The sequence below is a fragment of the Musca autumnalis genome, unplaced genomic scaffold (assembly GCF_047663935.1).
Source record: "Musca autumnalis isolate F117 unplaced genomic scaffold, ASM4766393v1 scaffold_1, whole genome shotgun sequence".
NCBI classification, from domain to species: Eukaryota; Metazoa; Arthropoda; class Insecta; order Diptera; family Muscidae; genus Musca; species Musca autumnalis.
The window spans coordinates 177,898,829-177,915,279 of record NW_027411644.1 but is presented as its reverse complement, the minus strand read 5'-3'; the positions used below and the strand labels follow the sequence as shown (position 1 = coordinate 177,915,279).

General features: G+C 35.5%; 1 protein-coding gene across 1 annotated transcript; it reads right to left on the bottom strand.

Moving 5' to 3' along the window:
* Positions 1–6,473: 6,473 nt before the first annotated feature.
* LOC141389476 (uncharacterized) lies at positions 6,474–6,929 on the bottom strand. Its single transcript, XM_073961008.1, has one exon. The coding sequence runs from the start codon at positions 6,927–6,929 to the stop codon at positions 6,474–6,476; it is 456 nt and encodes a 151-aa protein (XP_073817109.1).
* Between the last annotated feature and the right edge of the window lie 9,522 nt (positions 6,930–16,451).

Sequence of the window (16,451 nt, the reverse complement as noted above, 5' to 3'; positions counted from 1 at the left end):
CAGTATTCAAAGTGTTTTTGAAATCACCAGATTACATTGAAAATTTGAAAAATATAATTCTTCCGTATGATGAAGGGGGTGTGCCTCTCAAATGAGTCTTCAGCAAGGTTAATGACCCAAAAATGACGGCAAAATGAAACAAGTAAAAAAGCATTAAGTTCGGCCGGGCCGAACTTTTCATACCCTCCACCATAAAATATTCATTCCTGTCCCCAACTTTAAGTGAGTACGTTAAAATGTCAGGTAATGTACATAAAATGCTTCATTCGGGAGGCCCTTTTTTATGGTGCCTATATCTAACTGTTGACCATTTTTGGTGGGCTAGAAATTGGGAGGTAATGTTATATAGGGGTTATAATAAAACATGGGCCTATGTTGACCGTTTTTGATGGGAGCCTTTAATGTCAAATAACTCCTAATTCGGTTAAAAAATTTAGCTAGAATCCTCAAAATATCGAAAATCGGTACATAACGTGGGAACTTCAAATGTCATTAACAGCTAGTTCGGAGGTTTCTGGGCTATACGAAAATATGAACTTAAATGAACAATTTTTGTTGACTTTTAAATTTCAAATTAAAGAAAGATCGTCCAAAAAATAAATCTAAGGTACGGAAAATCGGGAGGTATCGTTATATTGGGGCTATGTTGAAAATTGTTGATGCAGATATGTGGTGACCACTACAACATTCAAATGTCAAATTACAGTTAGATCTGTTAAAAATTGTAGCTAAAATTGCCAAATTACTGAAAATTGGGAGGTACCGTTACATGGGAGCTATATCCGAACATGGACCTATGTTGACAATTTTTGATGGAGAGGTGTTGCGACCACTAAGAACTTCAAATGTCAAATTACTGCTTGTTCGGTTTTATATTGTAGCTAAAATCATCAAATTACTGAAAGGAGGTACCGTTATACGGGGGCTTTCTTGACAATTTTTGGTGAAGAGGTGTGGTGACCACTAAGAATTTCAAATGTCAAATGTTCAAATTACAGATAATTCGGCTAAAACTTCTTGGTAAAATTCTCAAAATACCTGAAATCGGGCGGTAACGTAATATGGGGGCTATTCCAAAACATGGACCTATGTCCACTAGTTATATAAGTTTATTGACATTGAAGAACCCTAAATGTCAATTGATAGCTAAATCGGTCTGAAAATGTAGATAAAAACGTCAAAATGCCGTAAATCGGGGGTACCGTTATATGGGGGCTATACCAAAACTTGGACCTAGGTCCACAACTTTTGTTATATAAGTTTAGTTACACTTAAGAACCCTAAATGTCAAATTACAGCTATATCGGTCTGAATATGTAGTTAAAAACGTCAAAATACCGTAAATCGGGGGTACCGTTATATGGGGGCTGTACCAAAACGTGGACCTATGTCCACAAGTTTTGTCACATAAGTTTATTGACATTTAAGAACTTCAAATGTCAAATTATAGCTAAATCGGTCTGAAAATTTAGCTAAAAACGTCAAAATACCGCAAATCGGGGGTACCGTTATATGGGGGCTATACCAAAACGTGGACCTATGTCCACAACTTTTGTTATATAAGTTTATTGACTTTTAAGAACCCTAAATGTCAAATTATAGCTAAATCGGTCTGAAAATGTAGCTAAACCCGTCAAAATACCGTAAACCGGGGGGTACCGTTATATGGGGGCTATACCAATACGTGGACCTATGTCCACAAATTTTGTTATATAAGTTTATTGACTTTTAAGAACCCCAAATGTCAAATTTTAGCTATATCGGTCTGAAAATGTAGCTAAAAACGTCAAAATGCCGCAAATCGGGGGGTACCGTTATATGGGGGCTATACCAAAACGTGGACCTATGTCCACAACTTCTAATTTATAATTTATTAACACTTAAGAACCCTAAATGTCAAATTATAGCTACATCGGTTTGATAATGTAGCTAAAAACGTCAAAATACCGTATATCGGGGGGTACCGTTACATGGGGGCTATACCAAAACGTGGACCTATGTCCACAACTTTTGTTATATAAGTTTATTGATACTTAAGAACCCTATATTTCAAATTATAGCTAAATCGGTCTAAAAATGTAGCTAAAAACGTCAAAATACCGCAAATCGGAGGGTACCGTTATATGGGGGCTATACCAAAACGTGGACCTATGTCCACAAGTTTTGTTGTATATGTTTGTTGACACTTAGGAACCCTAAATGTCAAATTATAGCCAAATCGGTCTGAAAATTTAGCTAAAAACGTCAAAATACCGTAAATCGGGGGGTACCGTTATATGGGGGCTATACCAATATGTGGACCTATGTCCACAAATTTTGTTATATAAGTTTATTGACTTTTAAGAACCCCAAATGTCAAATTATAGCTACATCGGTCTGAAAATGTAGCTAAAAACGTCAAAATACCGCAAATCGGGGGGTACCGTTATATGGGGGCTATACCAAAACGTGGACCTATGTCCACAACTTCTAATTTATAAGTTTATTAACACTTAAGAACCCTAAATGTCAAATTATAGCTACATCGGTCTGATAATGTAGCTAAAAACGTCAAAATACCGTATATCGGGGGGTACCGTTATATGGGGGCTATACCAAAACGTGGACCTATGTCCACAACTTTTGTTACATAAGTTTATTGATACTTAAGAACCCTATATTTCAAATTATAGCTAAATCGGTCTAAAAATGTAGCTAAAAACGTCAAAATACCGCAAATCGGAGGGTACCGTTATATGGTGGCTATACCGAAACGTGGACCGATATAGCCCATCCTTGAACTTGACCTGCCTGCAAACAAAAACAAAAATTGTCAACATAGGTCCATGTTCGGATATAGTTCCCATATAACGGTACCTCCCAATTTTCAGTAATTTGGCAATTGTAGCTACAATTTTTAACCGAACTAACTGTAATTTGACATTTGAAGGTTGTAGTGGTCACCACACATCTGCATCAACAATTTTCAACATAGCCCCAATATAACGATACTTCCCGATTTTCGGTACTTTGAGGATTTTACTTAAAATGTTTAACCGAACGTAGTTCCATGTTTTGGTATAGCCCCAAAACAAACCTCCCGATTTTCCGTACCTTAGCTTAATTTTTTGGACGAACTTTCTGTAGTTTGAAATTTAAAAGCCAACAAAAATTCTGCAACAAAAATTGTTCATTTAAGTTAATATTTTCATATAGCCCACATACCTCCGAACTAGCTGTTAATGACATTTGAAGTTCCCACGTTATGTACCGATTTTCGGTATTTTGAGAATTCTAGCTAAAATTTTTAACCGAATTGGGAGTTATTTGACATTAAAGGCTCCCATCAAAAACTGTCAACATAGGTCCATGTTTATAGGGTTATAATACCCCTATATAACGGTACTTCCCAATTTCTAGCCCACCAAAATTTGTCAACATACATAGTTAGATATAGGCACCATAAAAAGGGCCTCCCGAATGAAGCATTTTATGTACATTATCTGACATTTCAACGTACCCACTTAAAGTTGGGGACAGGAATGAAAACTAATTATTCCATTTTAGTTCAGGATATTTTATGGTGGAGGGTATGAAAAGTTCGGCCCGGCCGAACTTAACGCTTTTTTTATGGCCTCTCTTCGCATTTTGGACCGAACTGTGAATACAAAACTTTTATCCGGAAAATTGTTAATACCTTACAATGTTTTGGTAGGGATACCGTATATTATTATATAAGCTTACTCTTGTTATTGTTTGGATCGAAGAGATTTGTAGCTTTTCGGCTGTCTTAAGGTTAAAATTTATCTTTAAATTAATAGGAGTACCTCTTAATATTAAATGTTTTAAAGCATTTAAATTGGTTTATGTTGCCATTAAAAGTCCAATCAGTTGCTACAAATAACTATTAATAATAGCTCATAGCCCACATTTTTAATCTGAATTTAAATTTATTAATTCTTTGAGTATTAGTCCAATCACTTTCTCTTACAAAAGTACTCGTACTTCGTAAGATAGAAATTAAATGGGTATAGTAATCTCTGCAAATCTGCTATTTTATTGCAATGTCATTGGCATCGTTTGAAATCGAGACATTCACAATTACACACAGACACACCTCTAATTTTTAAGTCACTTTACCACCTTCTGTCAATAAGTCTGAAGTTTATGAAATTTAAAATTTCCAGCACGTATACAATTTGGTCAATGCTATTCGACTGTTTGTCCAATGGCTGTGTAAATACATTTCAAAACCAATGTGGAAGCATGGAAAGATAGAAAAGTAGAAAGCAATATGAATTGTCGAATATGTACCACTTCATGTTGGAGGTGGTGTCGATGGTAGTTGCAAAAGGAAATATGAATTGTGTTACGTGCTCAGAAAGCACAGCAATCAAAGCTAAGAGAACTTCAAAACAGATATTATTAAATTAAACGTAGATCTTAAAAGACATAAACTATAATTTTAAACGACTAAACTTTTCTATTGTGACCTTCGTGAAATTGAAAATAAATTTCAAGTAAATTGAAAGAGGGAGTGAGATGTGTTAATAGGATTTTATGAGTGTAGTTATTATGTGTGTGTATTTTTTAATCAAAACAGAAATTAATGAATAAGCCTTTTTAGGAACAGACGATTTAACATATTTTAAAACGTAGGCTTTTCAAGCTAAGTATTGCCGAACGCATTCGGATAAATGAATCCTCAGTAGTCATACTGGATGGCTGCAAATTAAACAAAAAATAAAAACATGGGACAATACCGGAAATTTTCAGGTGGGAAGTTTTATATCAACAACGGAGATTAAATATTAAATTTCATCCGTTTCGATGGGATATTGATGACACAACCTTAAAATACCGAAAATCGGGAACTACGCTTCTATGGGGTTATTTGAATAAAAGGGCTTATACTGATAATTCTCTTCTGCAATATTTTATACACCCATGACCATTTAAATACTAAATTTCAGTCATATCGGTGGTATATTGAGGCCACAACTTTCAAAATACCTTAAATCGGCAGGTACGGTCCTATTGGGGTATTTGACGTCGACCTATACCGGCACATTTCGGCTGGAATGTTTCATACCTCTATCAAAAACTTAATATCAAATATCAGCTTCAGGTGGAGAACGAGCTATATGTAGAAAATTGGGAAATACCGTTCTATGGGGCTTTATGAAGACATGGACCTATACCGACAAATTTCAGATGTGCATTTTTATGCCTTTAACGAAGACTAAGTACCATCTTGCAGCCATTTCTGAGTTATAATGAGGCTAAAACCTTCAATATACCGAAAATTGGGATATACCGTTCTATGGGGGTATGAGGGAAATATTTGTAGCCCAGAAAAAGACTTAATACCAAATTACAGCTACTTTGGTGAAATAATGAGGCTCAAAATTCAAAATACCGATAATCGGGAGGTGCCGTTCTTTCAAAACGTTGACCTGTACCGACAAATTTCTGAGAGAATTTTTTGCAGCCCGGAAAAAGACGAAATACCAAATTTCAGCCACTTCGGTGGAATAATGAGGCTAAAATCTTTAAAATACCGAAAATCGGGCAGTGCCGTTCTATGGAAGCTATATGAAGACGTTGACCTATACCGACTATCTTCAGGTAGAAAGTTTTATACCCACAACGTAGACTATGTACCAAATTTTAGCCATTTCGGTGTTGTAATGAGGCTAAACCCTTCAAAACACCGAAAATTGGGATGTACCGTTCCATAAGGTGTACATCAAAGCGTGGAACGATACAGATAAATTTCTGGGAGAAAGTTTTGCATCACAAAAGAGGACGAAATATCAAATTTCTGGCATTTTGGTAGTATAGTATAGTATAGCTAAAACCTTCAAAAATACCGAAAATTAGGAGATATCGTCCTATGGGGTCTACATCAAAACCTGGACCTATATAAACATTTTATGGTAGAAATATTTCTTAGCCTGTGGAAACATAAAATACAAACTTACAACCGATTCTGTGGTCAAATGGGACTTAAAGTAACGCGTACTATATATGGGGCGTTATATGGGGGCTATACCAAAACCTGGACCTATGTATATAAACGAACTTTGGTAGAAATGATTTTTAGCCTCTGGAGACACAAAATACCAAATTTCAACCAATTCGGTGGTCAAATGGGACAAATATCCTAAAATTTCCTTAAAACGACGACGCGTCACTCGTCACTTTGTATGGGGGCTATACGAAAACGTGGACCTACATAGACCGCGTTCAATACCAAAAGTCCTACATACAAATAATAGATTTTACAAAACTTTCATCCACTTTCATCCATCGGACGCTAGAGACGGACGGATATGGCTATATCGATGTAGAATTGCACGCTGATCAAAATTATATATAGTTTGTGGGGTCTACAATAATTACTTGTAATTTGTAATACATTTTCATCAAAATATCGTTAACCTTTTTATTCCACTCTCGTCCTGCTTGTTTCAAGCCGTATAAAGGTTTCTTTAATTTACATACTTGGCTTGTGTTATTGTCAAACATAGGAGGTTGCAGCATGTAGACTTCTTCATCCAAGTTCCATTCAAATATGCCGCTACAATGTCGATGTGATTGACCAACAATTTATGTTGCGTAGCTAAAGACAGGAATAATCGTATGACCGAATGTCGAACAACTGGAGCAAATGTCTCCTTATAATCCACATTATACTTCTGGGAAGACCCCTGTGCCACAAGTCTAGCCTTGTACTTTTCAACGGAACCATCTGCTTTGTGTTTCAGGACAAACACCCACTTGTATCCAATGACATTCTTACCCTTGGGACGATTAACGAGAGTCCAAGTTTGATTTTTTATTAAGGACTCATATTCCGCTGCCATGGCTTCCTTGCATTTATCAGAATTCTCAGAATTAAGTGCTTCGGCAATTGTTTGGGGATTTTCAATTACTAAGTTCAACATTTCCACACTTTCGACTCCTCTTGATCTAAGAACTCTATCTGACTGAGGAATAATACGTTTATGCCTTGTTTTATTATCAACTGTAACTGATTCTTCAATTTCAATTTGGAACTACTGCTCCCGAAACAACATTTTCTGAGATATCATTAACTGAAACTTGACTAAATGAAGACGAATCAGGTATTGATACCTCTGCATGAGTATTGCCATTTTCTTCACTGTTTTCCAAATTTTTCTACTTCAAAATTTCTGTACAAAACCATTGAGAGTTGTTTGACTCACCCGAAATCTTTCAAAGGACTCTTCGTAAAATAAACACCCCGAGCGACTTGAATTTGTCTTGCTTTGGGATCCCATAACCGATATCCTTTTGATGAAGTGGAATAACCAACTAATTTCATTTTGATTCCTTTCGGCGTAAATTTTCTTCCTTTTGATTTCGGATCTTTACGTAAAGCAGTTGCATCACAGCCAAAAGTTTTGAAATGGAATACTGATGGTTTTCTGCCAACCCTTTTTTCATAGGGAGTAACATCTCCAAGAACTTTAGTAGGAGCTCTGTAGGCAGCAGTATTGATTGCCTCACCCCACAAACTTTGTGGCAAAACAGACGAATGCAACATGCATCTGGCCATCTACACTAAGGTTCTATTAGCCCTATCGGCTACTCCATTCTGCTGAGGAGTGTAACATACTGTCGTTTGATGAACAATACCTTTCTGCGCAAAGAAGTCTTGAAATTTGGCATTTACAAATTCCTTGCCATTGTCACTACGAACAACCTTAATTTGGCGGCCTGTCTGCTTCTCCTCGATCGCAGCAAAATTGAAAGACTTCAAAAGCTTCAGATTTCTTCTTTAAGAAAAACACGGAAGTAAAACGAAAAAAATTATCTAAAATGGTCATGAAATACGAAGATCCACCTATCGAATGAACATTCATAGGTCCGCATATATCCATATGCAACAATTCCAACACATCTTTCGTTTGCATATTAGGGTATGCTTTAAATGGTTGGGCAGATATATTACTACTTTCAATTCCAATCCATTAACCATTTTCTTTGACACTAATGTACCCATATCGTGTGCATTTAAATGACCAAGTCGTTTATGCCATTTTTGAGCTGCGTCCTTGTCAATTGCAACATTCACCGTCTGCACTACATGTTCCATTTTTACCTTGGCTATAAACATGTCTCCCATCAAATCAGCCGTCAAAATCTTAACGCCATCGGCACTTTTCATTACTGCTTTATTTCCGATAAATATCACGGAATGCCCGGATTTGATAATCTTGGAAATTTATAAAAAATTTTAATGAAATTGTGGTACATACCATACGTTTCGCAACGTCAGAGTTGAGGTAGACGTCTGCAATATAATATCTCCGATTCCTTCAGCAAAAATGCTTTTCCCGGACGCCAATACAATTTTCTCTCTAGATTCTGTCAATGAATGAAAAACTCCTTGTTCCGGCACATATGCGATGTTGCCCAACTATCCAGAAACCATAATGTGGCAATTTTGGCTCGATTATCGAACAGGGAACAGGTATAGTCGTTTCTTTTTCTCTCATTATCTCCATTTTTACATTGAGATCTTACCACAACGGAAACACTTGATATTGGCTACAGCCGATTTCTTCTCATTGGAATTGAGTCTTGATTGCTCAGAATGCTTACCACTATTCGGATTACGGACATAATTTGCATCCTTGTTTTTCTTTTTGTTACCGCTCTTGGAGTTTGCAGCAAACACAGTCTCACCATTAACCACATTCTTGTCGTCTTGTCGGTTTTCTTCCTCCAAAATCTTTGAAATCAAATTATGATATGTTGGTAGTTTATCTCTGCTCTCAATAGCAATTACAAAACCTTCCATTTCTTCAGGAAGACTGCAGAGCAATATAATGGTCAACAAATCATCATTCAAACTTACACCAATTTCTTTTAGCTCATCAATTGTGGAACACAATTCATTAATTTGCCCCAAAAATTTCTCACCATGCTTGAACTTGAACCGAACCAACTTCTTGAATAACTTCTCCTTTCTGGATGCTGTGTCCGCCTTGTATAATGAATTAGTAAGGGTTAACGTTGCCAAAGCTTTTCTGTCATTATTCTGCGAAATTGCTTTTTCAGCAGCAGCCGCTGGACATTCAACTTCAATAGTATTCCATAAATCCAGCCTTTAACCTGGATACACCACGCTCCATAATTTTCGCAGTTTAACTTTTCTATACTAGCCACAGAATTAGCCATTTTTTTTCTCTTTTCTTTTATTCACAAATGTCCAAGATACACAAATATGATTTGATAACTTCGGAAATATGGGCACATAAGCCTTGTTAGATATTCCTCTCCTAAGATCCTTGTATCTGTTCCACGCAGTAAGAATTACCGCGTGGCAATGTCCAACATGCACAAATTTGATTTGATAACTTCGGAAATCTGGGCACGTAACCCTTGTTAGATGTTCCTCTCCTAAGATCCTTGTATCTGTTCCACGCAGTAAGAATTACCGTAAGTTCGCAAGTTCCCAAATTGAAAATTCCGTGGTGTACAAAACAAATACAAAAACGTTTATTGTAAATGAAAAACAACAATACTCGAAGGCTTTTCAAACAAGAATAATATTTCAAAGAGTTTAAAAACGACAAAGAGCAATAAAATATTTTTCATTGATTGCTATGACTTGAAATGAAAAGTTTGAACAAAGTATTTGAATTGAAAAGTATAAATACTACAAAACATAACCTACATACATATGTACCAAATATCGTTGATGTAGCTCGAAAAAAATCAAAATTTTTGAAAATGGAATATGAAAGAATTGGCAACATTTCCTATATAGTATAAGTGTAGGTCTACGACCATTATTTCGATGTGTTACAAACTTTTTGGCCAGAACCAACTTATAATACCCTTCCCACATAGCGGTATAGGGTATTATTAACCCGTTCCTAAGTGAACATCCGCCGTTTATGCCCATCACTTGTATTCCCGGTTATGAGCCCCCACAGTTTTGAGCCCTTGATGCAAAAAAAGAATTTTTTGTCAGGATCATATATTCAAAACTGTTAGTAAATTTGATTTACTCTCGGAGTTAAAGTTGATATTGGGTCAATAGATATCAAACAATCAACTATAAAAATGTACGCAAAATCTCTATAAACAACATATGAACTCTGAAGAAACGTTTCTTAAAGATCAATATAGCAAAATAACATTAAATAGGTAAAAATAGTAAAACAACTTAAAAAAATATTTTACAGTGGTTTATTTAACTTGCTTTGGTTTCCGTTTAGTTCAAATCTGGTAACTCATTTTTAACACAGTTGTTTTAATATTATTCTCCGTTGCGTATCCATAAAGGCCAAACACTTTAAAGGTCAAACGAAATAAAATATTTATAAATTTTCATACTGTGCACAACAATGATCCGTTTATTTTAGGGCTTCTCATACAACTGCAAACATATTTTGGTATTGTGTTGGTTTTGAAACACAAACATTTTTATAGTTTCTCAACATACCATTCAGTCTGATTTTATAAAATTTATGAAAAACAATTCGTATAAATACATTCTACAATTACACGGAGAAGCTAATAATTAGCATACACATTCATTATTTTCGAGACAATCAAGTTTCGTTTATTCTCCAGTGGCTACACAAGAATTTAAAATTCAAATATGATGTTTTGTTCGAGTAATGTTGGTTTGTTGAGTTGTCTTGTGCAATGGAAAAAATTTGTGTATTGAAAATTTTCATTTCAAAAACAAAAGCTCTCTTTTTCAATTGTGTGAGTGAGCAAATTGACACACACCGACAGTAGAAGTGCGCCCTTTGAGCAGCCCTAGTTTATTTTAATTTAAAAATAAAATAAAATATTTTCATTACTGCTTATCTAGAAATGATTTCAATAAAGCAAAATACGACATTGATGTAGACAATATCTGCAATGCAAACAGAATGAAAAAGAAATTAGAAAATAATTAAATTCACAAGTAAACAAACATTATTGCTTACGTTACTAACGGCAAATTGACTTACCCTTGTAAAACTTTGCAATGATGACACAGTGAATTTCATTGCCGTCAATTCCAATGGTCTCTGACTACGCATTATCATAAAACGTAATTTCTTTTGGAAATCTTGATTAGTTGGATAATATTTCAAGTGTTGCCATGACGGTAGCTTGACATTCAGTGCATCTAACTCAATGTAATTCAGTTTCAGCATCAATGGTGAGTGTGGAGAAATTTTTCCTCCTTCCCAATTACAAGTGAGTAAATAATTTGCTGTTTCTAAGGACTAGAAAAATATTAGATTATTTTTAGACGAATTGTTAGTAATAAATTATTATTGTTCGTAAATAGAAAATAAATTTACCTTTGTTATTAGTACAGTACCGAGTTCACACATTACATATAATTGCCCAGTAACAGAAAAAAAGAACAGGAAGAAACGTAAGAAGTCGCTCAGGGAATTTCGACCAGCCTTTTTGTTAGGTAATATTACAGCAATGAAAATAGAAAGAAAACAAGTAAGAAAAGCGTTAAGTTCCGAACTTTTTATACCCTCCACCACGAACTGTATTGAAGTGAATAGGAAAAATTAGTTTTATTTCGTTTATGAAAGTACTAAACTCTTCCTTTTATTCCCTTTAAAAATTGGGCAAAACCGACTAGACCTAAACCTGGATATTCTGGATTTGGATAGTTATCAACATCGGGAGCACCGTTCTATGGAGGCTGTATAAAACATTAACTATGTACCAAATTTTAGCCATTTCGGTGTTATAATGAGGCCAAACCCTTCAAAACACCGAAAATTTGGATGTACCGTTCCATGGAGTGTGCATTAAAGCGTGGACCGATACAGATAAATTTCTGGGAGAAAGTTTTGCATCCCAAAAGAGGACGAAATATCAAATTTCTGGCATTTTGGTAGTATAGTATAGCTAAAACCTTTAAAAATACCGAAAATTGGGAGAAATCGTCCTATGGGGACTATATGAAGGCGTAGACCTATACCGACAAATTTCATATGGAATGTTTTATACCCCAAATGAAGACTAACCACCAAATGTCAGCCATTTCGGTGGAATTTGAGGTCACAACCTTCAAAATACCGAAAATCGGGAGGTACCGTCCTATGGGGGCTATATGAAGGCGTGGACCTATTCCTACAAATTTCCGGGGGAAAGTTTTATACCCCCAACGAACACTAAATACCAAATTTCAGCCATTTCGCTGCGATAATGAGGCTAAAACCTTCAAAATATCGAAAATCGGGAGATATCGTCCTATGGGGTTTATACCAAAACGTGGGCCTTCTTAGCCTCTTGAAACGCAAAATGCAATGTTACAACCGATACTGTGGTCAAATGGGACTAATACATTCAAAATATTTTAAAATGACGCGTACTATATTATTATTATGGCATGTTTATTTACATCTTGTAATAAAACTTAGCCTATTCACAAAGATTATTTGTATATATTTTCCATTGATTTCTGTTTCGAGCTATTGTTCTAAGTTCGCTAAAAGATTTAGATGTTTCTTGAGTCACTGATCTGCGCCAAGTAGATTTAGGGCTTCCTCTTTTTCTTTTTCCCTGTGGATTCCACTCCAGAGCTGCATGAGTTACATCGTTAGTGCCCTTCGTAACGTATGTCCAATCCTTTCGTAACGTATGTCCAATCCACCTGTATTTTCTGCGTTTAATTTCACGTTCTATTTCAATTTGGTTCGTCACTTGCAACAATCGCTCGTTGCTTATAGTTCGTGGCCACCATATTCTTAGAATTCTACGTAGGCACCTGTTGACGAAGCACTGTAGTTTGTGAGCTATCGCCTTTGTTACATACCAGGTCTCGCTTTCATAGATAAGAACAGATTTCACACACGCGCTGAAAATTCTGACTTTGGTGGGCTGTTTAATATTTTTGCAGCTCCACACACGACTCAATCGAGCAAAGGAGATTTTTGCTTTCCGCAGACGGTTGTCAATATCCGCTAGTGTTCCTCCGACGTCGTCAACAACACTGCCTAGATATTCGAATTTGCGAACATCTTCCATCTCTACGTTACCTATAGTCAGCTTGTTATCGTTGTTAGCGTTAATACGCATACTTTTTGTTTTGGTTGTGTTAATTTTTGACCAACTTTCTTAGCCTCGTTATCAAGCAAGGTAACTTGTGTTTGCATATCCTGGTATCTATTTGCTAGTAACACGATATCATCAGCGTATGCCAGTTCGCAAAGTTTTCCACTTAGTCTCCAATTAATTCCCATATTCGCTTGGTTAACTACTTGCAGTATAAGGTCTAGTGTGGTAATAAACAACAGTGGGGATAAAGCGCATCCTTGTTTTACACCGCTGATCGTTGGGAATGGATCGCTGAGTTGTCCTTCGTGCACAACTCTGCATAGTCCTCCGTCATAGCTATTTTTAATAATGTTAATTATTTTTCTAGGGATGCCTTTGAATTCTAGCGCTTTCCATATACATTCTCTTTTAATTGCATCAAATGCTTTCTCAAAGTCTACAAATGTTAGATACAGACTTGAGTTAAGTTCGACGAACTGCTCTATGAGAATTCGGATGCTGTTGATATGGTCTGTGCAACTCTTGTTTGGTCTAAATCCAGCTTGGGTGTGTAAGATACTGTCGTTAAGCGACTCTTTTATTCGGCATAGTAATATTTTATTAAAAAGTTTTGTTACGGACGGAATAATTGATATACCGCGCCAATTGTTCCTGTTCTTTAAATCTCCCTTTTTAGGTATTTTTATTACTATAGATTCCAGGGACGTAGGCGGGGGGGGGGGGGGGGGGGGGGCACGGGTTGCCCATTGAATAAAATGTATGAAGGGTCGGTCCTTCGTGAACTACATACTGAAAGCCAATTAGAAATTTGTTTTACTGCCATCGCCAAAATTTTGTTATTCTGTTTTAGACAAATTTGCTGCTAAACAGTATGAGAAATAATGAAGACAAATGAATTTTTGTGCGTCACTTGATTTTTACTTATCAATACCGAAGTATAATTGTAACCTCAGACTTTAGATTACGAGATTATATACACTAGGATTGTATAGATTTCATCAAAATAATGATTTAAGACTTCACATATGTTTGGACGATATTCGTTTCAGCCAAGATGGAAGTACTTACCACCGTCCGTCCGTCTGTATCTCTGTTTGTCTGGCAGGTTGGAACTCATGATAACTCTCGGTCCAAGTTATGGATCTCGTAATGTTTTGTCCAAATTAAATTTAAGTCCTTTCGGTACCTCCGCCATAAAAGTTCAAAAATTTTCACTAAAATGGTCGAAGGGACTAACCGATTCGGTCTAAAATCGAACCTAATTTGGACTCGCAAAATAACTTCCAAAAGTACATCAACTTCCAAGAGAATATGTTTGGACAACATCTTCAGGTCCCTCATACAAGTCTAACATAACTGCAGTTTAAAGACTGCTCGAGGATCCTTTGGACATTTTGTAGTCTTGTTTACAGCGAAATCCTATTTTTCGTGGGCAAGTTCATGCTTCCTGGCAAAGCTCTAAATACTACGGTGACCAACTAAAATAGCTTATGGGCGCGGTAACTATCGAGAGGAGTGTCTCTCAAAATAAGATCCATTTCTAAAATTAATTAGCTTATTATTAGCGAATAATTAAGTGGGGTTCAATAAGGATCGATATTTATTTTTCAAAACTATATAGAACTAAGTCCATCAAATTGTTTGTCATCGAGTCCAAAAACTTCTAATCGTAAAATTAAGAAAAAAATATAACGCTTATTTTTAACATTATATTAAAAGTAAAAATAATCCTGGTTTCAGAATCTATCTCTTTCGGTAAATAACACTGTGCAACATTTTTAAGGTAATCTTGTGCAAATAATTTGAAGTGAGGATTTTTTGAAAGTACAGACCCAAAGTACGAAAGCCCTAGTTCCGTTTTGTTGAGTCAGATACAGCTTGGATTTTATGGCCCCATCTAAACATTATTAAATATCGACTTTTTAAACAACTCGGGGCTATATCTCTGAAACCAATGCAAATCTTCTTCTGACCTTTGCAGCAAATTTGTAGATAAGGGCCAAAATAACATATTTGGAGAAATGAAAAAAAAAAATAAAGTTTATAATACATCTAAAAATTCCATAATTTGTATACATTTCGCACCATATCTCCAAAACTGTTAAATTTTTCTTAATGTTTTCATTTGGAAACATATCAACGACAACGACAGCCGATATTCTTAAAAATTAGGCTAAGATCATCGAAATATTGAAAATCTTGCTATAGCAAAGACAACGGCAATTCTTTGTTGCTGTAAAATTCTGCGATAAACCATAACGTGGACCTGTATGATTAAAAACTTTAATATACTTCAATAAATTTTACATGGCGACATTACCGAACGTGGCCCGATATTGTCTTATTTCAATTCTAAATATCCTACTCTGTAAATATTTAAAATTGTATCCTTAGTCCCAATTTACATTAAACGATTTTTCTTGCGGCAATTTTTCTCGTTCTCTTTTAAACTTGCCTCTTGCGTTTGTACAGGCAATTCTGTTTCTGCAAGTTTTGTTTTCAAAACAATGAAAATAATGTCAAAAACGAAAAATATAAAAGGAATAGCCTGAAAATTGCCGGTACGAGCACTTCCATACCCCTTACGTGTCTCTCCTACAAACTGAGACTTACCGCAAGTAAACTCGCCTAATGTAAATTGGGACTAAATATTATGAATTCTTTCTATTGAATTTATATACTTTGAACCATTATTTCATATAAAATATAGAATAGAATATGTGCCAAAATTTCCAGTCCATCGGACAAAAATTTACCGAGATATGAGCTTTCGAAGGGAAACATTTATTGTGTTTTGTATGTAGCAGAGAAACTAAAAACGTCTTTTCCTCGAAGTGGCACTTTATATGTTTTTGTGGGACTATTGTACACATAAATCATGTGCTTAACCGAGAGAGTCTAAAAAAACTGCTGACGGAGTCAGGAAAATATCAATTTTGTACGGTGTTTTGTTTTTGTTAAAATCGAAATTTTGATTTTAACTGTTCAAAATTTTTAAAAATTGATTTTTTTAATTCCTTTTCGATAACACTGTGCAACATTTTTAAGGTGATCTTGTGCAAACAATTCCAACTGAGGATTTTTTGAAAGTACAGACCCAAACGACAAGAAACCATAGTTTGGTTTTGTTGTGTCGGATCCAGCACGCATTTTATGGCCCCATCTAAACATGGTTAAATATTGAGTTTTTAAAGAAATTCGGGGCTATATCTCAGAAACCAATGCGAATCTTCTTCTGACCTCTGAAGCAAATCTGTAGATGATGACAAGAATAAAATACTTGGAGAAATAATGATCTTGAAAAACTACATTTATTGCCTCAAATTTCAAAATATATGCCAACATTTTACAATTTTTATACATTTCGCACCGTATCTCCTACACCATTAATTTTTATACCCTCA